The sequence below is a fragment of the Sus scrofa genome, unplaced genomic scaffold, assembly GCF_000003025.6.
Source record: "Sus scrofa isolate TJ Tabasco breed Duroc unplaced genomic scaffold, Sscrofa11.1 Contig2453, whole genome shotgun sequence".
NCBI lineage: Eukaryota > Metazoa > Chordata > Mammalia > Artiodactyla > Suidae > Sus > Sus scrofa.
Genome location: NW_018085094.1, coordinates 81,875 through 109,333, shown reverse-complemented (window position 1 = coordinate 109,333; position 27,459 = coordinate 81,875). Strand labels below are relative to the sequence as shown.

The 27,459-nt window shown below is 40.4% G+C and overlaps 1 protein-coding gene across 1 annotated transcript in view; it reads left to right on the top strand.

Annotated features, from left to right (window-relative positions):
* Positions 1-27,459, top strand: part of FMN2 (formin 2) — a 308,540-nt gene that overhangs the window by 245,311 nt on the left and 35,770 nt on the right. Inside the window, 1 exon segment of the mRNA XM_021081836.1 lies at positions 14,545-14,596. Within this exon segment, the coding sequence (XP_020937495.1) occupies positions 14,545-14,596 (52 nt within the window).

The window sequence follows — 27,459 nt, the reverse complement described above, 5'->3', positions numbered from 1 at the left end:
ATAAATGTTTATATTTACATTTAACCATTTCCTGCAATTGTATTATTTATTTGTCCCTCAACAGTGTCAAGTCCATTAAGAGAGTACATTGCTTTGCTCTCTGCTGTCTCCCTACACCTAGAAAAATTCTCGGCATGTAGCATACACCAGTCTTGTTCACCAGGCAAAAGCCCAACAACCCTCATTAAGTCTCTCTTTGCTGTCTTTGCATCAGGGTAGCTCAACATTTTGTTCTTGGCAGAGTGGTCTTCCTTACACAACACTGACTGCTGTCAGCTTGAAGTCATGACAGAGACCTGCTGTTAGTAACTCACTTCGACTCAGCAGTGCTATAGGGTTTCCCTTGCAGATTTACTGGGGTTTGTTTCTGTCTTCTTCTCTCAAACCTCCACAGTCACCCTGTCCCACTTACCTTTGTTCTGATGATAATCTCACTGCATACTCTGGTAAGAAAATAGACACTGTTATACAGCTGCTTCCACACCTACCCACCACTGCATCTGCAAACCTGGACTTTACCCTGAATTTGGGCGGAGCTGAGATTTAAAGATTTAAGAGGGTAGACTGACAGGCATGGAAAAGGGCTAAATGGAAGCAGCCCAGACTTAGAGACTGAGGGCTCTTTGTGAGACTGTTGAGTCACACTGTCAGAGAGATGAGGAGGCCCTGTTCTGAGGAAGAACTAACAGTGCTGAAGACAGAATAGATTTGAGGGATAATAATAACATACTAACAGTGCTGAAGACAGAATAGATTTGAGGGATAATAATAACATACAACAGTGCTGAAGACAGAATAGATTTGAGGGATAATAATAACATACAAATGAACATAGAGGTGATGGATAGTTGTCCAGATTTCAGGTTTGAGTGGCAGGCGAGTGGTGGTATGAATAACTGAGATAGACAAGATAAATCTTGGAAAAGATTTGAATGGATAGCATGATCACCATGTAGATGTATATGCCCAGTAAGCAGGTGTATGTTTGCAGTAGACATGAGGGAGAGAACTAGCATGGAGAATTGGACATCATAAGCGAGATGATGTGATCACCTAGGAAGCTGAGAAAATAGCCTTAGGGATAGAGTTCTGGAAGAGGATACATGTATAGGATGAACAGAGGAAGAGAAGGCCCTAAGGCCTCTACAGGTGTTAGTAATCAGACAGGTAGAAGGAAAACTAAGAGAAGCTGTTATAATGGAAGCCAGGGTGAGGGATAGTTTCAGAAAGGAGGTATATGGTGGTAAGTGTACCTTGATGGAATATTTTTCTTGGATTGGCATGGACAGAAACCAGTTTTCTGAGCTTTTAACATTTATGAGAAACCAGGAAGTACAACTCTGCAACAATTTTTTAAATTATTGTAGGACAACTGTAATTGATGCATAAACATTTGACTTAACTATTTAATTGAAGTTACTGTAATTAGCTTATCTCTGATTTATGCCAGTATTTGTGATGATTTTATTTTTGTCAGTATGTTAAGAAAACTAATTGGTAATCTCCACATGGCTACGCAGCATTTATTTATTTTTAAATTTATGCAGTTTTTTTACTCTGCTATTGATTCCTTCTAGTGTGTTTTTAATTAACATTATTATATTGTTCATCTCTGTTTGTTCTTTAAATATTCTAGCTCTTTGTTAAATATTTCTTGTATTGTCTCTGTCTATGCCTCCATTCTTTTTCCGAGATCTTGGGTCAGTCTTTACTATCATTACTCTGAGTTCTTTTTCAGGTAGATTGACTATCTCTACTTCACTTAGTTAGTTTTTCCTGTAGGATTTTATCTTATTTCTTCATCTGGAACATATTTCTCTGCCGTATCATTTTGTCTAACTTTCTGTGTTTGTGGTCTCCTTTCCACAAACTACAAGTTTGAAGCTCCTTTTTCTTCTGTTGTCTGCCCTCTGGTGGGTGAGGTTGGTTCAGGGGCTTGTGCAGGCTTCCTGGTGTCAGGGACTGGTGTCTGCCCACTGGTGGGTGCAACTGGGCCTTGTCCCTCTGGTGGGCAGGCTCATGCCAAGGGATGTTTCGAGGTGACTGTAAGGCCAGTACGACTTTAGGCAGCCTGTCTCTGACGGCTGGGGATGTGTTCTAACCTGCTGGTTATTTGGCCCAAGGTGTCCCCAGCACGGGAGTTTGCAGGCTGTTAAGTGGTGCCAGGTCTTGATGTCAACATGACAAGCTCTGGGAGAGCTCACGCAGATCAGTATTCCCTCAGGCCTCCACCACTAGTGTCCTTGCCTGCACAGTGAGCCACAGCCATCCCTCATCTCCCCAGGAGACCCTCTAAGACCCACAGATAGGTCTCAGGCTCCTAAGGAGTCACTGCTTTGTGCTGGATCCCAGTCCCTATGAAACCTGTGTGCACCCTCCAAGAGTGGAGTCTCTGTTTACCCCGGTCCTGTGAAGCTCCTGTGTTCAAGCCTCACTGGCCTTCAAGGCCAAATGCTCTGGGGGTTCTTCCTCCCAGTGCCAGATCCACAGGCTGAGAAGACTGTTGTGGCTCAGAACTCTTACTCCAATTGGAGAACCTCTGTGATACAATTATCCTCCAGGTTGTGGGTTGCCCAGCTGGTGGGTATGGGATTTGATTATATTGTGAAAGCATCCTTACTACCATCATGTTGTGGCTCCTTCTTTGTCTTGGGATGTAAAATATCTTTTTTGATTAGTTGCAGTCTTTTTTGACGACAGTTTAGCAGTTAGTTGTGATTTTGGTGATTTTTGTGAGAGGATGTTTGCCCAAGTCCTTCTACTCCACCATCTTGTCCAGAATCAAGGGGCTTTTAGTTTGGATGCTTGCTATCCCTTTCCTCAGCATGTGCTGGCCATTGTCCCCTTGATATGGGATGTGCAGGTGCAGTGGCCCTTGCGTGCTTCTGCAATGGTCTGAGCAGGGCTTGGTACCTTGACAGCTGCTCATGGGTCTTGTAGTGGCCCTGGTGGCCTGTGCCTGCCTCTGGAGCCCACAGTGCCAGAGATGGCTTGTACCCTCCCCTGGAGCCTCTGTAGGTGGTTTCCTGTTGCCTGAGAGCAAGGCAAGAATCTCTTATGGCAGATCTACCCCTCTCCTCGCATGCCCCTCAACAGTGTCACCTTGCTTTTCTGGTCAGCCCAGGCGTCTTCTGAGTATACCCTCCAGTCTCTTCAAGGCTGCCTTCATGCACACAACCTCAGTCCACTCCCTGAGTCTGATCTCTGAAGCCCAAGCTGCAGAACCCAGCAACCCTACACTCTGATGGACGAGCATCGCAGATCAGGGAGCTCAGGGCACTGGTCCCAACCTTCTGTGCAGGTCTCTCTCCGTTTTGCCCTTTGCAAACCAGTTGCCGTGCTCTCCTCTGAGGGTCCAAAGATCCCCTCCATCCAGGCTGATCTCCCCATTGGTGAGGGAAATTCACAGGGTGCAAGAACCTTTCTTCTCTCACAGCTCACTCTCTGTGAGCCAATTCTTTCTTTTTTTTTTTTGTCTTTTTCCTTTTTTCCTACCTGGATGCATGGAGGTTTTCTCGCTGTTTTGGAAGTCTGAAGTCTTCTGCCAGCATTCAGTAGATGTTCTGTATGAATCGTTCCACTTGTAGATATATTTTTAATGTATTTGTGGGAGGGGATGAACCCCATGTCCTACTTGCCTGCTATATTGGTCACTCTTCCAAATTATCTCCATTTTTGAAAGATTTTTACCAGATATAGAACTGTCAAGTTGACAAGTCTTGCCACACTGAGACCTGCTTATCTTCTACTTGCATGGCTTCTGATAAGAAATATGTACTAATATCTTTCTCGACTTACTGTGGGATTACATAAGTTGCAAATATATTGAATACACTTAATCTCTCAAACATCATATTAACTTTGCCTGCTTTAAACGTGCTCAGAATATTTACATTAGCCTACTCTTGAGCAAAATCATTTTAACAGAGAGCCTATTTTATAATAACATGTTGACTGTCTCATGTAATTTACTGAATACTGTGCTGAAAGTGAAAAACAGAATGATTGTCTGGGTACAGAATATTGTTAAGACTATTGGTTGTTCAACTTCATGATCATGTGGCTGATGGAGAGGTAAGGCTGCTGTTTCAGAGAGGATTATACCTCATATTGCTAGACCAGAAGGAGATCAAAATTTAAAATTCAAAGTATGGTTTCTATTGAATGTGTATTGCTTTCACACCAATATCAAGTCAAAAAATAATTTTAAGTTGAACCATTGTAATTCAGGGACCTTAGTTCACTGTTGTTCCTGTAACAAATCACCAGCAGCTTATTAGCTTAAAGCAACACAAATTTATTATTGTACAGCTCTGTAGGTCAGAAACTCAAAATGGATCTCCCTAGGCTAAAATCATCATGTCAGTAGGGCCTTGTTCCTTCTGGAGTCTCTAGGGGAAAACTCATTCCCTTGCCTTTTTCAGATTCTAGAGGTTCCCCACATTCCTGGGGCCTCCTTGTGTCTTTAGAGTCTGCAGTGGCTAATGATTTTTTCTCATGCCCTGTGACTGTGACACTGACTTGCTTCCCTCTCTTTCACATATAAGGACCCTCTGACTACTTTGGGCTCCTAGATAATACAGGATGACCTTCTCATCACAAGTTAGCAACATTAATTCCATCTGTAACCTTAATTCCCCTGTGTCATGTAACATAACTTTCACTGATTCTGTGCATTAGCATATAACCATACTCAGAAAGCCCAATATTTTGTCTTCTACAAAATCTTCTGTAATTTTTATTTTTGTTTCCTGTTACAAAATGTGTTTTATCTCACCTCTGCTTTTTTTCTTTCTTTTTCTTTTTTTAAATTTGTTTATTTACTTATTTTTGAAAAATTTTTTTATTTTATTATTTGCCCAATACAGTTTTTTTTTTCTATTGTATAGCATGGTGACCCAGTTACCCATACATATATACATTCTTTTCTCTCCCATTATCATGCTCCATCATAAGTGACTAGAGATAGTTCTCAGTGCTACACAGCAGGATCTCAGTGCTAACTGTTCCAAAGGCAATAGTTTGCATCTATTAACCCCAAGCTCCCAGTCCATCTCACTCCCTCCCCCTCCCCCACAAGTCTTTTCTCCAAGTCCATGATTTTCTTTTCTATGGAAAGGTTCATTTGTGCCGTATATTAGATTCCAGATATGTGATATCATATGGTATTTGTCTTCCTCTTCTGACTACTTCACTCAGGATGACAGTATGAGAGTCTCTAGTTCCATCCATGTTGCTGCAAATGGCATTATGTCATTCTTTTTTATGGTTGAGTAGTATTCCATTGTGTAGATATACCACATCTTCCTAATTCACTCATTTGTCAATGGACATTTGGGTTGTTTCCAGGTCTTGGCTATTGTGAATAGAGCTGCAGTGAATATGCGGGTGCATGTGCCTTTTTTTTTTTTTTTTTTTTTTTTTTTTGTCTTTTTGCCTTTTCTGGGGCTGCTCCCATGGCATATGGAGGTTCCCAGGCTAGGGGTCTAATTGGAGCTACAGCTGCTGGCCTGTGCCATAGTCACAGCAACTCAGGATCTGAGCCACGTCTGCAACCTACACCACAGCTCACAGCAACACCGGATCCTTAACCCACTGAGCAAGGCCAGGGATCGAACGTGCAACCTCATGTTTCCTAGTTGGATTCGTTAACCACTGAGCCATGATGGGAACTCTGCATATATCTTTTTTAAGGAAAGTTTTGTCCAGCTATATGCCCAAGAGTGGGATTGCTAGGTCATGTGGTAGTTCTATGTATAGTTTTCTAAGGTACCGCCATACTGTTCTTCATAGTGGTTGCACCAGCTTATATTCCCACCAACAATGCAGGAGGGTTCCCTTTTCTCCACGCCCCCTCCAGCATTTTTTATTTGTGGACTTATTAATGATGGCCATTCTAACTGGTGTGAGTAGTATTTTTGATTTACATTTCTCTAATAATCAGGGATGTTGAGCATTTTTTCATGTGCTTGTTGGCCATCTGTGTATCTTCCTTGGAGAAATGTCTATTCTTGTCTTTTGCCCATTCTTCAATTGGGTTGTTGGCTTTTTTTGCTGCGGCGTTGTATAAGTTGTTTGTATATTTTAGAAATTAAGCCCTTGTCAGTTGCATCATTTGAAACTATTTTCTCCCATCCTGTTTGTCTTTTTGGTTTTCTTTTTGGTTTCCTTTGCTGTGCAAAAGCTTGTCAGTTTGATTTTTTCTTTTTCTTTTTATGTCCTCACCCACAGCATATTGAAGTTCCCAGACTAGGGATTGAATCGGAGCCACAGATGCGATCTATGCCACAGCTACAGCAACAATGGATCCAAGCCTTATCTGCGACCTATGCCACAGCTTGTGACAACGCAAGATCCTTAACCCACTGAGCAAGTCCGGGGATCAAATCCTCATCCTCACAAACACTCTGTTGGGTTCTTAACCCACTGAGCCACAATGGGAACTCCCTCCCACCTCTATTTTTAACATGTGTCTTTATTACTGAGTTTTAGCACTTTGATTATGATGTACATTGGTATATGTGTATGTGTATGTATTTGTCTTGCTTGGAGTTAATTGACCTCTTGAATCTGGGAGTATATAGTTTTTTGTCAGACTTGGAGAACTTTTGGCCATTATTTCCTCAGTTATTTTTCTGCCTCAGCTCTCTCCTTTTCTTCTAATATTCCAGTTAGACATATGCTATCCTCTTTACTGCTGTACCAAAATTCTCAAAGTTCAGGGTTTTTTTCAGTCTTCTATTTGCTTCAGTTAGAATAGATCCTGTTGTTGTCTTCAGGTTCTTTGTTCTTTGCTTCTGAAATATCTGATCTCATGCTATTTGTATTTTCAAATAAATTTTCATTTTCTAAGCGAATTTTTCTTCAGATACTGTGTTTTTCTCATTTCTACAAGTTTCACTTGGTTATTTTTTATATATTTCATTTTATTTACTGCAGGTTTGTGTCCCACAAAATTCACTATTGAAGCCCTCACCCTAAATGTAATAGTATTAGGAGATGTGCTTTTTTGAGGGGTGATTAGGTCATGAGGGTGGAACCCTCCCGAATTTGTGCTCTTATAAGAAGAGTCACAAGAGAGCTTACCTCTTTCTCTGCTCTTTACCATGTGAACACAAGAAGGTGGCGGACTGCAAACAAGTAATAGGCCCTCCAGAACCCCACCATGCTGGCCCTCTGATCTTGGACTCCCAACCTTGAGAATGGTGGCAAATGAACATTTGTTGTTTATACCATCATGTCTTTAGTATTTATTACAGCATTACTGAGCAGACTAAGACATCCATTTTTCTCCTATGTTTATGCTTTTCTATAATATTTGAGCATAGGCATAATAGCTGCTTTAGTTTTGTTTTTGTTTGTTTTTTGGGGTTTTTTTTGTTTTTTTGTTTGTTTGTTTGTTTTTGTCTTTTTGCCTTTTCTAGGGCCGCTTCACGGCGTATAGAGGTTCCCAGGCCAGGGGTCTAATCGGAGCTGTAGCCACTGGCCTACACCACAGCCACAGCAACGTGGGATCTGAGCCACGTCTGCGACCTACACCACAGCTCACGGCAATGCCAGATCCTTAACCCACTGAGCAAGGCCAAGGATCGAACCTGCAACCTCATGGTTCCTAGTCAGATTTGCTAACCACTGTGCCACAACGGGAACTCCGCTGCTTTAGTTTTATTTGCTAGTTCATCTCTTGTCATTCCTGGGTCTATTTCTATTGATTCATTTATCTTCTGGTAGTTGATTACATTTCTCTGATACTTGCTTGGTCTAGTAATTTTTTATTAAATGCTAGGCACTCTGTTATGTGTTGAATTTTGGATTTTGTGTATTATTCTAAAGAATATTTGGCTTTGTTTGAGTAGACAATTCAAATTACTTGTGACTGAGTTTGATCCTTTAAGGCATGTTTTTAAGCTTTGCTGGGTATAGTCTAGAGTACCTTCATACCAGTGACAGTTAAGTCCTGCTCATAAAGTTCCCCCAACCCCACCCCTTCCCCACACATCTCCAATAACTATCCTGTCTCAGATGTTCAGCCACAGCTTTATACTCTAGCTCTTCAGACTTCAGATATCTCTTGGCCCTGCATGAGCTCTGGGAATTATTCAGTTTATAGCTTCTTGGTTCTTTTCTTTGACTTGCAGAGTTTCACTCTATTTATGTGCAATCCTAATAGTCAGCAAAAACTAAAAGAGACCTCAGTGCTGATTTCTGGCCATTCTTTTCTGCAAGGCTTTTTCCTCTCTGGCACTCTGCCCCTCACCTTTCAGCCACTTCAGACTCTCCAGACTCCTCTCTGTTTCTTTAGCTCAGTGAGACTGGTTGTCTTATTTGGGGCCTCCTTCCCAGGACCCACAATCTGGAAACTGACTGTACATGGAGACCCAGGAAAAGTGTAGTGCTCAACTCATTTGTGTGCCTTCTTTCAGAGATCAGGGTCCTGTGCTGCCTGCTGTCCAATATATGAAAATTTCCATTTCATATACTTTATCCAATTTTCTGGTTGGTTATAGAGGGTGGTAAGTTTGGTTCTTATTAATCACATCCAGAAAAGGAAATATCTTTCCATTGGTTTGAAGTGAATGCATTTCAAGACCTGTGGTTGCAAAGAGGGCTGGGGAGGGGGTGGGATGGATTGGGTGTTTGGGGTTAGTAGATGCAAACTATTACATTTATAATGGATAAGCCATGAGATCCTGCTGTATAACACAGGGAACTATATCCAATCACTTGTTTTGTTTTGTTTTGTTTTTCTGCTTTTTAGGGCTGCACCTGCGGCATATGGAGGTTCCCAGGCTAGGGGTCGAATCGGAGCTACAGCTGCTAGCCTACACCACAGCCACACCAACGCCAGATCCGAGGCACGTCTGTGACCTACACCACAGCTCACAGCAATGCCAGATCCTAACCCACCAAGTGAGGCCAGGGATCAAACCTGCAATGTCATGGTTCCTAGTCAGATTCATTTCTAAAACACCACAACAGGAACTCCTATCCAATCACTTGTGATAGAACATGATAGAATATAATATGAGAAAAAGAATGTGTACGTACATGTATAACTGGGTCACTTTGCTGTACAGCAGAAATTGACAGAACTTTGTAAATCAACTATAATCAAAATAAGGGGAAAAAATCAGGAGGAAAAATCCTAAAATAAAATAAAATAGACTACATACAGTTCACCCTCCTTGCTTTGCTTCTCATCACACCATAAGAGGCTGAACCTGCCCCTGTACAATCTGCACACAGCTTTTTGGCCACCTATTTTCCATTATATTTACCAGCTTGTCTCCATAATATTCTTCCTTCTTGGCATTCTGGACTTTATGCATTTTTTTTTTTGGTCTTTTTGCTATTTCTTTGGGCCACTCCTGCGGCATATGGAGGTTCCCAGGCTAGGGGTTGAATCGGAGCTGTAGCCGCCGGCCTACGCCAGGGCCACAGCAATGCAGGATCCGAGCCGCATCTGCGACCTACACCACAGCTCATGGCAACGCCGGATCCTTAACCCACTGAGCAAGGGCAGGGCCCAAACCCACAACCTCATGGTTCCTAGTCGGATTCGTTAACCACTGCGCCACGACAGGAACTCCACTTTATGCATTTTGAAAGCAACATATCCCAGTCTCTTTTATGGTCATGGTGATGTGCAAAGGAAAGGAAAGACAAAAAGTATTACTGTGCAGCAGGTGGTTTTGAATTATTTGACCATGCAACTCAGAGGAATTATTACCCTGTTTAGTGATAAAGAAAAGTTTTATAACAATGTGATTATCAAAGTAGTTAAAATCTCACAGTTAGTATTCATATCCAAACTCTAAATCCTATGTTATAGGAGTTCCCATTGTGATTCAGAGGGTTAAGAACCTGACATAGTGTCTGTGAGGATACAGGTTTGATCCCTGGTCTTGCTCAGTGGGTGAAGGATCCAGCATTGTTGCAAGCTGTGGCATAGGCTGCAGATGTGGCTCAGATCCAGTGTTACTGTGACTGTGGTGTAGACTGGCAGTTGCAGCTCTAATTCCAACCCTAGCCCAGGAATTTTGTATGCCACAGGTGTGGCCATAAAAAGAAAAAAAAAATCCCATGATATAGCCCAAAACACTGATCCCTGGTGGGATCTGAAAATGAGAGGCAGAGTGGGAAGAACACCTTGCTGAGGAAGGAGCTTTTTTACACGAGGTGTGGGAAAGGCAGTTGTTTCCAGAGGTCGACGCCAGGGAGGACTTGAGCAGTGGTGTCCATTAGAAGTCAGACAGTTGCCTCTGTGGAAGGTGGACAAGGCTCCTGGGAGCCTCTCATCATGGGAGGGCCAGTGAGGGTCACTACATGCTATGCCTATGCATATTTGTCTATTTTAAATGCTTTTTTAGCTTTTGTACAGCTACCATTATCATGAACTAACTAGAAGGTTGCTGTTGTCATTTGATGTGTCAGAAAACAAATGAGCTATTTGCCATAAAGAAAGGGGAAATGAATCCTGAAGGAGAAAATTGGAATCTTTTACATCTCTTAAGTAACTAATTTTACACACTTTGATATAATGCATTTTATTCATAGCACATTATAAGTACATATGGAAATGCAGCTAAAAGTAACACTGGCTTTCAGAACTAGTCACAAAGCCTTCTGTGCCATTAGAAATTAACTGAAAATAATTTTTATATTTCTGAAAAAAATAGGTCAGAGAATGAAATATTAGGAATTAGAATTTTGCATAGTTTATAGGAAATAATCTTATTTCTATGTCATGTTCAATTTTTACTTGGAAATCTGTGCATATAATACAGATAGCACACAGCCTGTCAAGTTTTTACTCAAACTGAAAAACACAGTTAGTTTAAGATTTTGGTCACTGCATGAGATTAGCTTGGGTACTCCCTAAATGAATGGCAGAGTTATTTCATTCCTGAGAGATACCTTCATTTTTACTAACTTAATAAAATTTTATTTTAGTTTGATAGGTTTCATCCTCACTAACTAAAGAAACCAAATCCTGCATTTGTCACTAAATTAACATCATAAGTATATTTAAAAGAATCCTGATAACAAAATGTTGGTAGTGTGTTTATACAAGCAGCTCGTAGAAAAATGGTATCTTAGTGTTCCCAGAAAACTGAATTGCACCCCAGATTTTCATAAAGGTTTTTTTTTTTTATTTCTAAGATTGCCATACAGAGGAAAATCTGTTCAGTTCACTAAATTGTTGACTCTACATCAAGTTGCAATGTTTACTCTAATGTGCTTTCTTTGATAGCTCATTGAATTGTCCATCAAAGCTAATTACAGTTGAGTACACAAATCATGTTAGCTTCAAAATCATGTAAAAATAATGGATAATAGATCATTTTTAATTCCAGTTTGATTTATGGTTGTAATATGGCTGTTAGGTTTGGGAAGAGGGTCTGTTTTTATGTCTTATACCTTTAGTAAGAATCCCTAATGGCCTAGTGGTTAAGGATTTGGCATTGACACTGCCGTGGCTTGGGTTCCATCCCTGGCCCTAGAACTTCTATACAGTATGGGTACCCCCCAAAAAAAACAATTAGTCTTCTACCACTTTGAAGTATCTTTTCAGCAAAATTTGCTTATATGATGAAGCAAGAGTTGTTTTAGTATACATTACAAGGAATCACTAAGAACAAATTGAAACACGTCATTTCAATTTAGGGGCTACATTTTCTGAAAAGCTGTAAGTATGTGCTTTCTTTATCTGCATATAACTTTGAAACATGATTAAATAGCAGTTGATGTTTTCAGTTAACATTATTATGTATTATATCACTTTAGACATTTCAAGAGGTTGAAATCCAACATTTTAAAAGAATATTTATTTCATCCCTATTAATTATTGGGGGACACTATGCTAAATATTTTGAATCTGTTTGTCTGAGATTACATAGCTAATTTCAGTGGAAGAATCGGGAATAGAACACAGACCTCTGGAATCTCATTCTAGGGTGTTTTAAATTTCATAAATAATTTATTTGATTCTTCTAAAATAGGAAGAATGGGTAGTTCCCGTCGTGGCGCAGTGGTTAACGAATCCGACTAGGAACCATGAGGTTGCGGGTTCGGTCCCTGCCCTTGCTCAGTGGGTTAACGATCCGGCGTTGCCGTGAGCTGTGGTGTAGGTTGCAGACGCGGCTCGGATTCCGAGTTGCTGTGGCTCTGGCGTAGGCCGGTGGCTACAGCTCCGATTCAACCCCTAGCCTGGGAACCTCCATATGCCACGGGAGCGGCCCAAGAAATAGCATCAACAACAACACAAAAGACAAAAGACAAAAATAAATAAATAAATAAAATAAAATAAAATAGGAAGAATATCCTTCCTGAAAATGATATGCATTGTGATGCTTTGTTGTTTTTCCTTAAACAAACTTGCTGTGGTTCTGGAATTTCTTCGAACCAAACCATCTTCATGCTAAGCAACCTAGAACAGATACTGTAAGAAAGTATGTTCATGTTGGAGACTTTTCAAAGTGAAGTCATGGAACAGTCATTGTGTTTTTGTGTTTTTCAATATGGCTAATAATTGACCTGTAGGTTTATGTAAACAATCTAAAGAACAGAAAGGGAAAGGGGGAAAAAATCTCTACTGCCAGCTCCAAAGATCTCTGAACTTCCATATGACCCTGCAGTCTCACTCTTGGGCATATATCCAGATAAAACTCTACTTAAAAGAGACACATGCACCCGCATGTTCATTGCAGCACTATTCACAATAGCCAGGACATGGAAACAACCCAAATGTCCATCGACAGATGATTGGATTCGGAAGAAGTGGTATATATACACAATGGAATACTACTCAGCCATAAAAAAGAATGACATAATGCCATTTGCAGCAACATGGATGGAACTAGAGACTCTCATACTGAGTGAAATGAGCCAGAAAAACAAAGACAAATACTATATGATATCACTTATAACTGGAATCTAATATCCAGCACAAATGTACATCTCCACAGAAAAGAAAATCATGGACTTGGAGAAGAGACTTGTGGCTGCCTGATGGGAGAAGGAGGGAGTGGGAGGGATGGAGAGCTTGGGCTTATCAGATACAACTTAGAATAGATTTACAAGGAGATCCTGCTGAGTAGCATTGAGAACTATGTCTAGATACTCATATTGCAACAGAACAAAGGGTGGGGGGAAAAATGTATGCATGTAAGGATAACTTGATCCCCTTGCTATACAGTGGGGAAAAAAAAAAGATCCCTGTTAAATGACAGTTGTGATGGCTTTGCAGACATTGTGCATACCTTTGAACAACACTATCTTAAGGTTGTACAACACTAACCAGCCCAACTGGATGATTGCCTAAGCAGTGATAGAGCGCTTGGACAATTCCCAAGTGATCATGCAGTTCTGATTTTTTATTATCATTTTGCCTGCTCCATTCTGTCTTCTAATTTCTCCAACTGGCCACAAATGTGACTCAAAAGGGAATGATTATGAAAACACAACTCCTTTCACTATCCCCAGGGGGGTTTTAATGGTTTTTTTTTTTTGGTCCAGTAGCTCAATGATTTTCAAACTGTGTGTCACAGATCATTTAGTGAAGCATGAAATCAATTTAGTGGGTACCAGCTACATTTGGAGACCTAAACAATAGACTAAAAATATTCACATAGTGTGAATTTTGGAGTATTTTGAAACTTTGGAGTCAAATACATGTGTATATGTACAAAGTAATACATCAATTCCTAGGATGCTTACTGGTCAAAAAATATGAAGGTCACTACCATACATATTTTTTATGATGGGGATTTCTGTGTTTAAATAATTTTAGGGAGTCCCCTTATGGTGTAGTGGGTTAAGGATCCAGCGATGTCACTGCAGTGGCTCAGGTCAGGTTCAGTGCTGTGGTGCAGGTTCAGTCCGTAGCCCAGGAACTTGCAGATGCTGCATGTGCAGCCAATAAATAAATAAAGTTAAAATAGTGATGTAATCTCTTTCCAAGATTTGATCTTTGGGTTTTTGTCAGGCTACCATTATTTATTTTTTTAGGCAAATCTAATAGCAAATAAGTGGGTGCACTGTCATCTCCCCACTTGTCAGTCAGTACAGAGTGTTAGTATTTATCTTACATCTCCGTAAAAACAACCTCTGGATCTGCTCACCTGTGATCCGGTGTGGAGAGGCCAGTGAAGAAGGCCACATTCCGTTTCAGTTCTTTATTTTGTTTTTGTACCTTTGCTGGAGAGAACTTTTTACAGCTCATTATTGACAAATAAATCCTTGACAAACACCTTTAATATGAACACCAAGCTAGCTAGTGTTTTGTTTTCTCTGATTAATGTGATTTAAAGAAATTACTTAGAAAATTACATTAACTTAATGAAAATTCATATAACCTATTCAATCATATCTTCATAGATTGAAAATAAATTTCTGGCTGGGGTACATTAGAGTTAATAATTTATGTTAATAATAGTAATGTTAATAATGTAACATATTTCATATTCTTTGGAGCTCTTTTTCTTGAGATGGTATAACCATTTATCATTTATCTCATCTGTTTTTCTTTTCTTGCATTTTCAGCTAAAATTGACCAAGAAGCAGAAGAGAACTCATTGACAGAGACTCATAAATGGTAAGAAATTACTTTCCTTTAATATTTGTTCTCAGAGTAAACTTATAAATTGCTTAGTGTCCTTTATCTCCAGGAATCAATTATTAGCTCAGTTTTATGTTCAAGCATAAAACAAAAAGAAATTAATAGTGTACTTTAATTATACATCGGATTTCTGACTTTTATGACCGGATGATATATAAATCTGTTAAGTATCAAATTCTTGTGAATAGTTTAGCATCTTCTCTTTAGAATAGGATTTGGGATTATGGAAATACAAGAGAAAGAAGACAGCAAGAACCTGTCAAGAAGAAAGAGTGATGGGTTTGGTTACAAGAAACTGTTGGGGGTTTTTTTGTTTTGGGAGGGTTGTCTTTTTGCCTTTTCTTGAGCTGCTCCCGTGACATTTGGAGGTTCTCAGGCTTGGGGTTGAATCAGAGCTGTAGCCACCGGCCTATGCCAGAGCCACAGCAACAAGGGATCCGAGCCGCGTCTGCAACCTACGCAACAGCTGACGGCAACACCAGATCCTTAACCCACTGAGCAAGGCCAGGGATCAAACCTGCAACCTCATGGTTCCTAGTTGGATTCGTTAACCACTGCGCCACAATGGGAACTCCCAGGAAACTTGTTTTTCCATGTAAAAAGCAGAGTCCAGGTGGGAGCCCTGAGTTCTCCTTGCATAACCAATAGTTCCAGGATGAAGGTTTACAATCTTGTGTGAGTGTAGAAAAATATCTCAGAAATCTCCCTGCTTCTCTGCATCAATTTTCACCTCTTCTCCCTTCTCTCTGTATTAATCAGGATTCTTCAGAAGATAGAACTAGTAAGGTATGGGTATGGGGGGGGGCAGAATCTGTGTGTATGTATGCATATATACAGAGAGGGAGACTGATTTTAAGGAACTGGTGAACAGCAGGCTGGAAATTCTACATATTATTGATGTTACAGTCTTGGGTCTGAAAGCATTTTGGAGGCAGAATTCCTTCCTACTTGGGGAAAGGGTCTCAACTAGATTGGATGAGGCCCATCCTTATTATGAAAGATAATCTGCCTTTCTCAAAGTCTACTGATTTAAATGCCAATCACACCTTAAAATATACCTTTTACAACAGCATCTAGACTGTTGTTTGAACCCTGACGCATACACAGCATGAAATACTATCTCCTCAATAGGTTCATTTATCTCACTAACAGCAGTGATGTTAATAGTCTTCATTATCTGAGAGGCATTCGCATCAAAACGGGAGGTGTCTGCAGTCGAACTAACAAGTTATCATAGCCCAACCAAGTTGACACATCAAATTAATTATCACAGTCGCTAAAGAAATCTGATTACTCTTGAGGGAAAAATGTTAATAAAAGAAGTTCTTTGCCATTACTTTATTAGGCAAGATCCTATATATCCTGCAAACAGATATGTATGTAATAGTTGTATTGTCCTAGGCAAGCTGGTAAACAGAATTGGCCGGTTTCTTTGAAAGCAGAAACTGAGGTCAAGACCTTTAATTCTGTTTTTTTTTTATTACTCAATGAATTGATTACCTTTATAGTTGTACAATGATCATCACAATCCAATTTTATAGGATTTCCATCCCACAGCCCCAACACATCCCCCTACCCCCTGAACTGTCTCCTTTGGAAACCGTAAGTTTTTCAAAGTCTGTGAGTCAGCATCTGTTCTGCAAAGAAGTTCATTGTGTCCTTTTTTCAGATTCCACATGTCAGTGAAAGCATTTGATGTTGCTGTCTCATTGTCTGACTGACTTCACTTAGCATGATAATTTCTAGGTCCATCCATGTTGCTAAAAATGCCGGTATTTCATTCCTTTTAATGGCTGAGTAATGTTCCTTTGTATATATGTACCACATCTTCTTGATTCACTCCTCTGTCGATGGACATTTAGGTTGTTTCCATGTCTTGGCTATCACAAATAGTGCTGCAGTGAACATCGGAGTACATGTGTCTTTGTGAGTCATGGTTTTCTCTGGATAGATGCCCAGGAGTGGGATTGCTGGATCAAATGGTAGTTCTATTTTTAGTTTTCTGAGGCTCTCCATACTGTTTTCCACAGTGGTTGCACCAATTTACAACCCCACCAACAGTGCAGGAGGGTTCCCTTTTCTCCACACCCTCTCCAGCATTTATTGTTTATAGACTTTTTGAGGATGGCCATTCTGGCTGGGGTAAGGTGGTACCTCATAGTGGTTTTGATTTGCATTTCTCTAATAATGAGTAATGTTGAACATCTTTTCATGTGTTTTTTGACCATCTGTATGTCTTCTTTGGAGAACTGTCTGTTTAGATCTTCTGCCCATTTTTTGATGGGGTTGTTTGTTTTTTTGGTATTGAGTGGTAGGAGGTCTTTATAAATTTTGGAGATTAATCCCTTGTCAGTTGATTCATTTGCAAAGATGTTCTCCCATCCTGTGGGTGTCTTTTCATTTTGTTTAGGGTTTCCTTTGCTGTGCATAAACTTTTAAGTTTGATTAGGTCCCATTTGTTTATTTTTGGTTTTACTGTCATGACTCTAAGAGGTGGATCTGAGAAGACGTTGCTGTCATTTACGTCAGAGAGTGTTTTGCCTATGTTTTTCTCTAAGAGTTTTATAGTATCTGGTCTTATAACCAGGTCTTTAATCCATTTTGAGTTTACTTTTGTGTATGGTGTTAGAGAGTGTTCTAATTTCACTCTTTTACATTTGGCTGTCCAGTTTTCCCAGCATCATTTATTGAAGGGACTGTCTTTTCTATATTGTATATTCTTGCCTCCTTTGTCATAGATTAGTTGGCTGTAGGTGCATGGGTTGAATTCTGGGCTTTCTATCCTGTTCCACTGATCTATATTTCTGTCTTTGTACCAGTGCTATACGGTTTTGATGACTTGCTTTGTAGTATAGTCTGAAGTCAGGGAGCCTGATTCCTCCAGCTCCGTTTTTCTTTTTCAGGATGTCAAGACCTTTAATTCTAACAAACAAAGTTCGGTTCATTGTATGAAAGAAATGCTGGCTAATGATAACATCGTTTGTAAAAGAGCCATCTTTCACAATTTAATAATTAACTCTGAAATTCAAAAATAAAAGTAAGAATAATAGATGCTATGAAATATTCCTAAAAGAAGTAAGTCTCTGTACCATTTCTGGAGCAGTGCTGCATAACCTAGGCAACAATCTGTAGTGATTCTATGCAGGAGGCAGTGTGACCCTGGCTTCTCATGAGCTCTGTGCTGCGGTTGCAAACCATAACCCCAGGATAACAATGCCTACTTTGTAAGGGAGAGTTGTCAGGGAGCAAGACGTTTTCCTCTACCCTGCTGGTCTAAGAATTAAATTGACTTGAGACAGATGAACAGGAGAAAAATCACACAAAAGTTTTATAATATGTACACCTGGTGGGATCCAGGAAAACTTATTAACTCACCTTAAATACCACTTTCAGCTAAAGACAACAGAGATTGTTGGGGATTGCGGACAGGAGTGTGGAACTTCAAAGGGGAGGAAGGCAGCTCCCATGGAGATAGAAAAGCAAATGTCTGGTACCCCAGTGTTTTCTGGGTCTACAGAGATGGTAGATAGAGTAGACTGATATGTAGGCCCTGCCTTGAGTGCCCTCACCACCCAACCCACCTTCTCACAGACATCTATTCTGGGAACAATTCCTCTACCTAAATTCTTTAGGCAGTTAGGGGTTAGGTAGAGTTTCTTCCAGAGCCTTTTGCTCCTTAATTGTTTTCAGTTTTAAATAATCCACTTGCCAAAGAGACATTTGGGGATGGAAAATCTCCTCCCCTTCAGAATTAAGTAAGATAATGTTTGCAGATGCTTAGTACTTATAGTAAGTAATCAGTAGATGTTAGTTGCTGTCTTACTTTCACATTATTATCATAACTGGAGATTACAAAATATTGGGTGGGAGAAACAGAAACCAGAGTCAGATTTCAAACTCAGGTCTTTGTTTATTTGTTCATTTTGTGTTCCTCACTGTCTCCACTGAATCTGGGATTGGGTGCCTGGCACCATTCTTAGAGCATAGATTTTGGTGTCAGATCTCTGTATCTGCACCTGCTCTAAACTGCTGGCACTGTAGCTCCAAGGATTTTCCATGACTGTTGAATCCATGACCTTATCTGTGAAATAAACAATACCTACATGGCAAGTGGGTAGAAATCAGCTCAAAATAATGAAACTTTATGAGTTAAGTATATAGTTTGGACACCTGCCTCATACAGGTGTACCAAAATCTCCTTCTCTTGTGTTTACCGAAGCTTTTAAGCTTGGAAGACTGATTTCCAGAATGAACTCTCTGCCCAACTAACAACCATTTAACTGGAGAAGATTCTAAAACAATCATTTAACATTTCTAAAAAAAAATGTTCTAAGGGTATCCAGCAAATGGAGAATCATTCATTCATTCAAGAAAATCTGGGAATTCCCATCATAGCTCTTTGGAAGTGAATCTGAGTAGTATCCATGAGGATGCTGGTTCAATCCCTAGCCTTGCTTAGTGGGTTATGGTTCCGGCATAGCCGTGAGCTATGGTGTAGGTCACAGGAGCGGCTAGGATCTGGCATTGCTGTGGCTGTGGTGTAGGCCTGCAGCTACATCTCTGATTCTACCCCTAGCCTGGGAAACTCCATATGCCTTGGTTGCAGCCCTAAAAAGACAGACAGGAAGGGAGGGGAGGAGGGAAAAGGAAAGGAGAGGAAAGAGAAAAGAAAAGAAAACCTACTAAATCTTGGTCCAAACAGCAGGCATTTGAGCCGCATCCACTCTCTTCCCCTCTGTCTCAAGAAAGCTCCTGGGGCTCTGAGAGGCAGGCACCCTCCCAGGCTCCTGCTTGAAGCTGTCTTCATCTGAGCTCAGCACAACCCTCCAGCCTGTGTTTATTGCAAGGTCCTATTCTAGACTAACAGTCTAACTAGAGAGGACAGGACCTCCCTTCCTCACTGCTCCCACGCTTCCAGGGGATAAGCTCTACCCCAGGTGTGGCCCTAGCAGAACAGAGGGCCCAGTGTTCCCCTAGCTGCCCATCCTCCAGGGAGGGCCAGCTGCTATTTGGGGGGCTCAAGGCTCACACTGGGACAAGTGGGTCAGCACCCACCCTAGCTTCAGCTTGTGCAGGGGCACAGAGATCCTGTCCAGGGGTCTGCAGCTCTGGCTGAGGGGGCTGACTCTATTCAGAACAGAAGAGAATCCCACACTTACGGGCTTTGTCAGAAACAATGAAGATCTTGGTGGAGAACAATTAAGAGGGCACTCAGCTCCAGGATGTTAAGAGCACAACAGAATGTCAGTCAAGGAAACAGCTAAGAAGGATCCTCCTGGAATCGCTGTCCAGGCTATGGTCAGTGGACTAGGCCAGCCTCACTCACAAGCAACCTGACCAGCATGCAGACCAGACTTGAGCATCTTCCCCAAGCTGCATGCAGATCCATCAGCAGATGGTGCAGGCCTCCCTGGGACAGGGGCTTTGATACAGCCTGTGACCCAACCACTGGCTGAACAATAACCTTTCAACTCCTAGGAAGCCAGGCTGAAAAATGAAGTTACACGCATGCCTGGCAGTCTGGACAACTGTACCTGCCTATAGTCTGCCTCGTAGCTGCAGAACAGCACCCTTGCATCAGCTGAGTTCACGGCCACCCCTCAGACTGTGGAGGTGGGCAGGTAGACACCCTTCCTCCCAATGCACTGAGGAGTGTCACTCGGCCAGGCTGGCCAGCTCCCCTCAGCAGCTGAGGGGATGCTGCCTTTGACCCAGTTTCTAGAGTCTCGGGTTTCCTTCCCAGCAGTGAAGTCTTGGCCATTTTATAAACCCCATTCCCACCCCCAACAATGGATCATCAAATGCTCTCTCTACCTACCTGAACTTTGGAGTTCCTCTTCGTGCTTTCTTTGTCCAAAAATCCCTCTGCTTCCCCTCACCCCTACTCCCCTAAAAAAATTTAAAATGAAACACACACTCTCACTCAGGGCCCTGAAAGAGGGGAGACCAGGAATTTGTATCCAAGCTCTCATATCTTCTCTACCTTCCATCCCTTCTTTTATTTTTGCTTTATTATAGGTTATTATGTTCCATGTGTGAAGTCAGCTGACATCTGTTTTGGAGTAAGATGGTATATAAACCTTCTACTTGATCAGCATATGTTAACCAAATTTTCAGAAACAGAGACCTGATTGAAATTTAATGTATTCCTTTGAGGTTTGTAAGGACTGCCCAGGAGAGACAGATTCAAGAAGCGCTTGAATTATGTTCTGCCAGCCTACAAAATAGGGGGTTGCTTATAAACACAGAACACCTGTGAAGTTACATAAATTGTTCTTCAGAAATTGACTGGCAAGAAGGAAGTGTGCTTGTTAAGCAAGGACCCATGGGATCCAAAATGGTTGCATAGTTACAAGGTGGGAGACCGTAAGGTTGCAGCTGGGAGGTGCTGTTTGTTCTAAATATGATTAGTGGTATCCTTGGATCTGGTTCAGTTCAAAGAAAGTTCAGGTTCTCATGGAGGAGAGACCTGTGTGAGACCAGATCCTTAGTGGCTGCCTGACTTCATTTTTATACACTTGAACTGTGATCACTCCATTGTAATTTCAATTTGTTGTCACAGCAAAGCTACCTTCCTCATTTTCCTGCCTTCTGACCTTGAGGCAGCAAACACACAGGGAAGTTTTGGTTGTATGGGTATATTGAAAACATCCTTATCAAAGGGATTTTTGTGTGAGGTTCTGTTTTTATCTCCATGATATTACAACTCAAGATAATTAGTTTTATGTTGCACCACACAAGAGACCAGGTGACAAATTGGTGATGGATGTATGCTTTTGTTTTGTCTTTATAGGGCCACAGGTGTGGCATATGGAGGTTCCCAGGCTAGGGGTAGAATCGGAGCTGTGGCTGCTGGCCACAGCCACAGCTACAGCCACAGCCACGTGGCATCCAAGCCACATCTGCGACCTACACCATGGCAACACCAGATCCTTAACCCACTGAGAGAGGCCAGGGATCGAACCTATGTTTTCATAGATGCTAGTCAGATTTGTTTCTCACTGCACCATGACAGGAACTCCTGCTTTAATTTTTAGAACTGGTGAGATTGACTTTTGAAATAGAAAAACAGCAGATTCTAGAAACAATTTGTTTCAATGATGAGTTCTTTCACTAAATTTAATTCTTGCATCAATAAAGCTGATAGAAATAACTAAAAGTAAAATTTGTAGTACAAATATTACATTAGATAATTTACCTTTGTCAGTTAACTTCCATGATGTTCTAGATAAAGGAAATCAGGCTAAGATGTAATTAACTTGATACACCTTCTATGATACACCACTTCTGCCATTTCACAAGGGCTGTCACATTTTTTTAGGAAGCTTGTGGCTTTTCCTACAGATTAAAACATTTGTTTTAAAGATGTTTGTATTGGAGTTCTTGTAGTGGCACAGCAGAAACGAATCCAACCAGGAAACACGAGGTTGCAGGTTCAATCCCTGGCCTTGCTCAGTGGGTTAAGGATCCGGCATTGCTGTGGCTGAGGTGTAGGCTGGCGACTATAGCTCTGATTAGACCCCTAGCCTGGGAACCTCCATATGCCACAGGTGTGGCCCTAAAAGACCGAAAAAAAAAAAAAAAAAAAAGATGTTTGTTTTTTTTCTTTTGGCTTTTTTTGCTATTTCTTTGGGCCGCTCCTGCGGTATATGGAGGTTCCCAGGCTAGGGGTCGAATCGGAGCTGTAGCCACCAGCCTACGCCAGAGCCACAGCAACGCGGGATCCGAGCCGCGTCTGCAACCTACACCACAGCTCACGGCAACGCCGGATCCTTAACCCACTGAGCAAGGGCAGGGACCGAACCTGCAACCTCATGGTTCCTAGTTGGATTCGTTAACCACTGCGCCACGACGGGAACTCCTGTATTTTTTTCAGCAGGACATATATGCTACTAAAATTTTTATGTAAAACTTTTAAAAACATGTTTCAGGATGGAAGTCTTTTTTTTTTACCCCCCAGAATTTAAAGACAATTAAAAGATTAAATTGTAACTAATCATCTGTAAGACAATAGTAAATTTGTGGAATAAAGTACTAATTATTATAATCATACTTACAGACTTAATAGATTAATATCTGTGCTTTATTTGGACATTATTATGGGATGAAGGTTTGACTATAGTTTAAAATTATTTTAGTGTACCTTGTAGTACCAATTTTAATAAATTCTTGAATAAATTAGTTCTCCCCCATTTAATTTAAATAACAGCAAAGGCAATCAGAAACAACCTTTGTAATAAAAAATGGAAAATAGTGATAGAAGAAAGCACATTAGTGAAAGAATTTTAAATCACACATCTTAAAAAAGAAATACTGTTTCTGCATATAATATTCAGTGAGTGATATTTTACTGAAGCCAAGATTGCATAACATGTGAGTTTAAGTGGAAAATTAGTCTTTCATGCAAAATAAAGAAAAGGAATGTTGGTTTTAATCATTCCATATAGTATGTAACTGTTTATTTGTGTTGGGAGAGAAAATATTGAATCAGTCCTGAAATGATACATACATACTTTATCTTTAGTGACTTAGTGTCAGTTTGTAAAGTGTTGATCCAGGGAATGATAAGAAAGGAAATGTTTAATTCATAATAGGCCTGTTTTTCAGATCTTTCTGAGTAACTCTCTGGAGATGAATAGAAAGACCACAGGTCTGTGTTTATCTGGCTTATGCTGACAGATCAGACAGGTTCCAGCCTGGTATCAAAATCAAAGTGACATGGAATATCTTTGCAAAACCCCCCAGGCAATTATATCATTCTCCTAATGATATTGATAAAATAAAACAGAGTTGGAGTTTGTATTGTCTGATTTGGATTTCTTAGTTAGCTACTTCAGATCCTGCCAGAAGAGTTACCATTTGGAGGCCTTCAGGAGGTCAGGTTTCCAGGAGCCATGGGAGAAAAATTTCACACCTTCCACTCTCAGGCCTTGGGGTACATTTTGGGTACAATACTTTTCTTTGTACAAAGGTGTTTCTTTGTAGCTGCATTATTTTAAGTTTTTATAAAACCCACTGACTTTAAATGGTGTGGGGCCCTCTGACACCCTCTGCAGATTTGCTGGCCTTTGTCAGTTATAAAAAAATACTCTGAGGTGGTGGTCTCTCCTGAAATTTTTTATTTGTTAGCTTTTATGTATTTTGACTAGAACTTCAGGACCACTGCTTTAGAGAGTTTGGTATGTTTCCTTTCAATTTTGGCTTGTGATTATAAAGGGGAAAATGCATTAAATATTTTCTGCCCTTTTGCAAGGTTTTGTTGTAAAATGGAAACTTTCCTGTTATATAGGTTTAAAAAGATCTTCCCCACTCTAATATTTAAAAATATATTTGGGCCTAGGATAGGCTAAAGTGTTTCCAGAAGCTAAGTTCTCCAACTTAACAGAGATTAGAACTCCTAGAGTTTTGTCCTCTATAACCAAGAAGAAAAGGAATGAAATTACCACCTTTTTATTAGAGATTCTGATCCCTGTGTTCTTTCAGGAGGTTGGGAGGGTGAAGATAATACAAGAAAGAAAGTATAAGCTATTTTGCCTACTGTTTTGCATTTTAGAAAATAGAAAGAAAAGCTAGGGGTGAATTTAAGATATCAGGTGTATTTAATCATATCACCATTGAAATCCACTGGGGTTGTGTGGTTTGAGAAACTATGCTTCTAGCACAGTAGATGTTCTAGAAAAAAAAAAAAAAAAAGGTTGAATAAAAGTAGTTAAGATCACTTTCAGATTGAAGAAAAAGATTTTTCTGAGTAGAATGAAACTAACAGAAAAATAAAAGCGTTTTAGGTGATGTTATACACACATCTCATAAGACAAATTAGAAATCTTTAGAAAATTGTCATTAAAGGGGCACATTTGGTTACAAATTATAGAGAACCACCTTAAATTAAGTAACACCCCAGAAGGATTTCTCAGAGGCCTCAAGAGCCCAAGGTAAAGGGAAGCAGCCTTAGGCAGGATAGGGACAAACCAAGGGACCAGTGTGGGGTCTCTTCCCTGGCAAAATGGTTAACATCTCGTTTCACTTTTTTTTTAAGTTGTCTGATTTGGGGAAATTTATAGAAACCCTCTATGCCTCCATTTCCTCATTTTTTTTCCTTTTTTTTTTTTTTTTTTTTTTTTTCTTTTTTCACTTTTGACTGCCTCAAAGCGTATGGAGTTTCCAGGCCAGGGATCAGATCCCTGCAACACAGCCACTGTTCTGAGCCGGGGATTGAACCTGGGTCCTGGCTCTCCAGAGACATGGTCCATCCCATTGCACCACAGCAGGAACTCCCTTTTTTTTTTCTAATTTCTGAAATGAGAAGAATAGGCGTTCCCTTCATGGCTCAGTGGTTAACGAACCTGACTAAGATCCATAAGGACATGGGTTTGATCCCTGGCCTCACTCAGTGGGTTAAGGATCAGACGTTGCCTTGAGCTGTGGTAGAGGTAGAAGACGAAGCTCAGATTTAGCATTGCTGTGGCTGTGGTGTAGGCCAGCAGCTACAGCTCTGATTCAACCCCTAGCCTGGGAACTTCCATATGCCATGGGTGCAGCCCTAAAAAGACCAAAAAAAAAAAAAATCTCATTTTGTTTGACTGTTACTGCATACATTAAACATGGGTAAATTTAGTAGTGTGAAGAATTTTTTGTCCTGGTTTGCACACCATTTATCCTAAGAGTCCTGAACTTAGACTCAGAAATTACAGCTGAAGAAGTTCCTGCTGTGATGAGGGGGGTTAAGGATCCAGCGTGGTCTCTGCAACAGTGAAATTTCTGCAGCAGCACAGGTTCAATCACTGCCCCAGAGCAGTGGTTAGGTTAAGGTCTGCGTAGCCACCAGATCCATCCCTGGTCTGGGAACATCCATGTGCTGTGGGTGTGGTGAAAGAAAGAAAGGGAGGGAGGAAGGAAGGGAGAGAGAGAAGAAAGGAATTACAGATGCATTTACCTTGCAAACTTAGTCAAGAATTGGAGGAGGGAAATAGCGCATAGATTCTGGCCCCACTACAGCTGTACCCCTGCAGAAAGTGTCAAGGGAGGAAGATAGCAACACTCCTAGACCCACAGCAGGCTGATTAAGCTTTCCAATACTGGTTTCTCTCCATTTGTGTGGGAAGTCAGTGTGATCAAGTAAATATTGTATTTAACCCAGTAGCTAAACATGCAGTAGATATACAAGAAACAGCATTTTTTTCCCAAAGAGTTTGCTCTTCTTTTTTTCCCCCTTTTCAAACAATGATTTCTTTCAAAGGCCCGGCTCCTCTCCTGTCTCCTCCTTCCCCAGAGAGTATCAGCCCACCTGGGTGAGATCAGATCGTACTCCTGCTCCTGGTCACAGAAATGCCTAAGAATAAACATTAGCATGTTTGCAATGAAAATGTGTTCTAATCCCTCTGGTAATACTGAGCTGTGAAAATTTGCACCTATACTGATTTTTGAAAAAGTATGATTATTTTTGGCATATAAAACCCTCTTTTAGCTGCATAGATGTAGATTTTTCATGCTGCTTCCAGAAAGTTTCCTTACCTTATTGTATATAATTTAGTCCACTAAAGCAGTTCCCAGAGTGACTGGGAACTATTTTTAAGGCTATGAAAATATATCTTTCCTTATAAAAATCATTCATAAAGTCTTTTGGGTTTTGGTTACAGTCTTTACATTGTTTTAGCAATAAAATCATTAGTACTTCTGGGGAAAATCATGAATGGATCAAAATTCTTTGATTTAAAGATATTTAAATCCAGTTTAAAAAATGAGAATATTCAACATAGTTTTCAAAATTGGTCTAAAAAAATTATGTGAAAGTAGACCAGACTATTCTTGACTTTGAATTACCATCAAGAATCCACCAGAGGGAGTTCCCATCGTGGCTCAGTGGTTAACGAATCCGACTAGGAACCATGAGGTTGCAGGTTCGGTCCCTGCCCTTGCTCAGTGGGTTAAGGATCCGGCGTTGCCATGACCTGTGGTGTAGGTTGCAGACGCGGCTCGGATCCCGCGTTGCTGTGGCTCTGGCGTAGGCTGGTGGCTACAGCTCCAATTCGACCCCTAGCCTGGGAACCTCCATATGCCGCAGGAGCGGCCCAAGAAATAGCAACAACAACAACAAAAAGACAAAAAAAAAAAAAAAAGAATCCACCAGAAAGAGGGCAGTAAGAGATGAGAAAGGCAACAGTAGATTGGAAAATAATTTCAGTAAATAGAAAAAAGGGGAAAACTAGAAATGCGGTGTGACAAAGACACTGAGTTATTATACTGTATATTTTTCTTGTTTTATTCTAGAGTGTTATAAGTGAATATCTAGTAGAGTATCATATTCCATGTTCTTTTTTTATGACCTGAAACTTGAGCTTCACTCTTTAAATGTTGATTTCCGTGTCAAGCATTCAGTGACATTTGAAAGCATGTGGTAATACAGATACTTTATAGTTGTTTATTTAAGGAACTTAAAATATAGGCCCATTAAAAATAACTAGAAAATCATTGCTTCTGATATTTCAAGCCGTGAATCAATGTGCTGATATAACCAAAGGGAAAAAGATCAAAATTCCTTTGAACCTCCAAGCCTACCCTTTAAAACCTAGCTGTTTTTTCTTTAAGTGAAGACCCTTAGATGTGCAGTGATGACTTAGGAGAAATCGTGCCTTATAGGTTGACATACATGTTTTATACGTATTTTTGTAAATCTATGTTAAGGATTTAACATATTTAAACATATATTAATTTCTATCCTTATGAATTTAAAATATAGATCTTGTTTTTTTTTCCCCAAAAGTCATGAAACCTATCCTTTTTCCCTTTAGTGTTCCTGGTTAGATAAGGATAAATAAAGATAATATTTCAAACCTCACAGC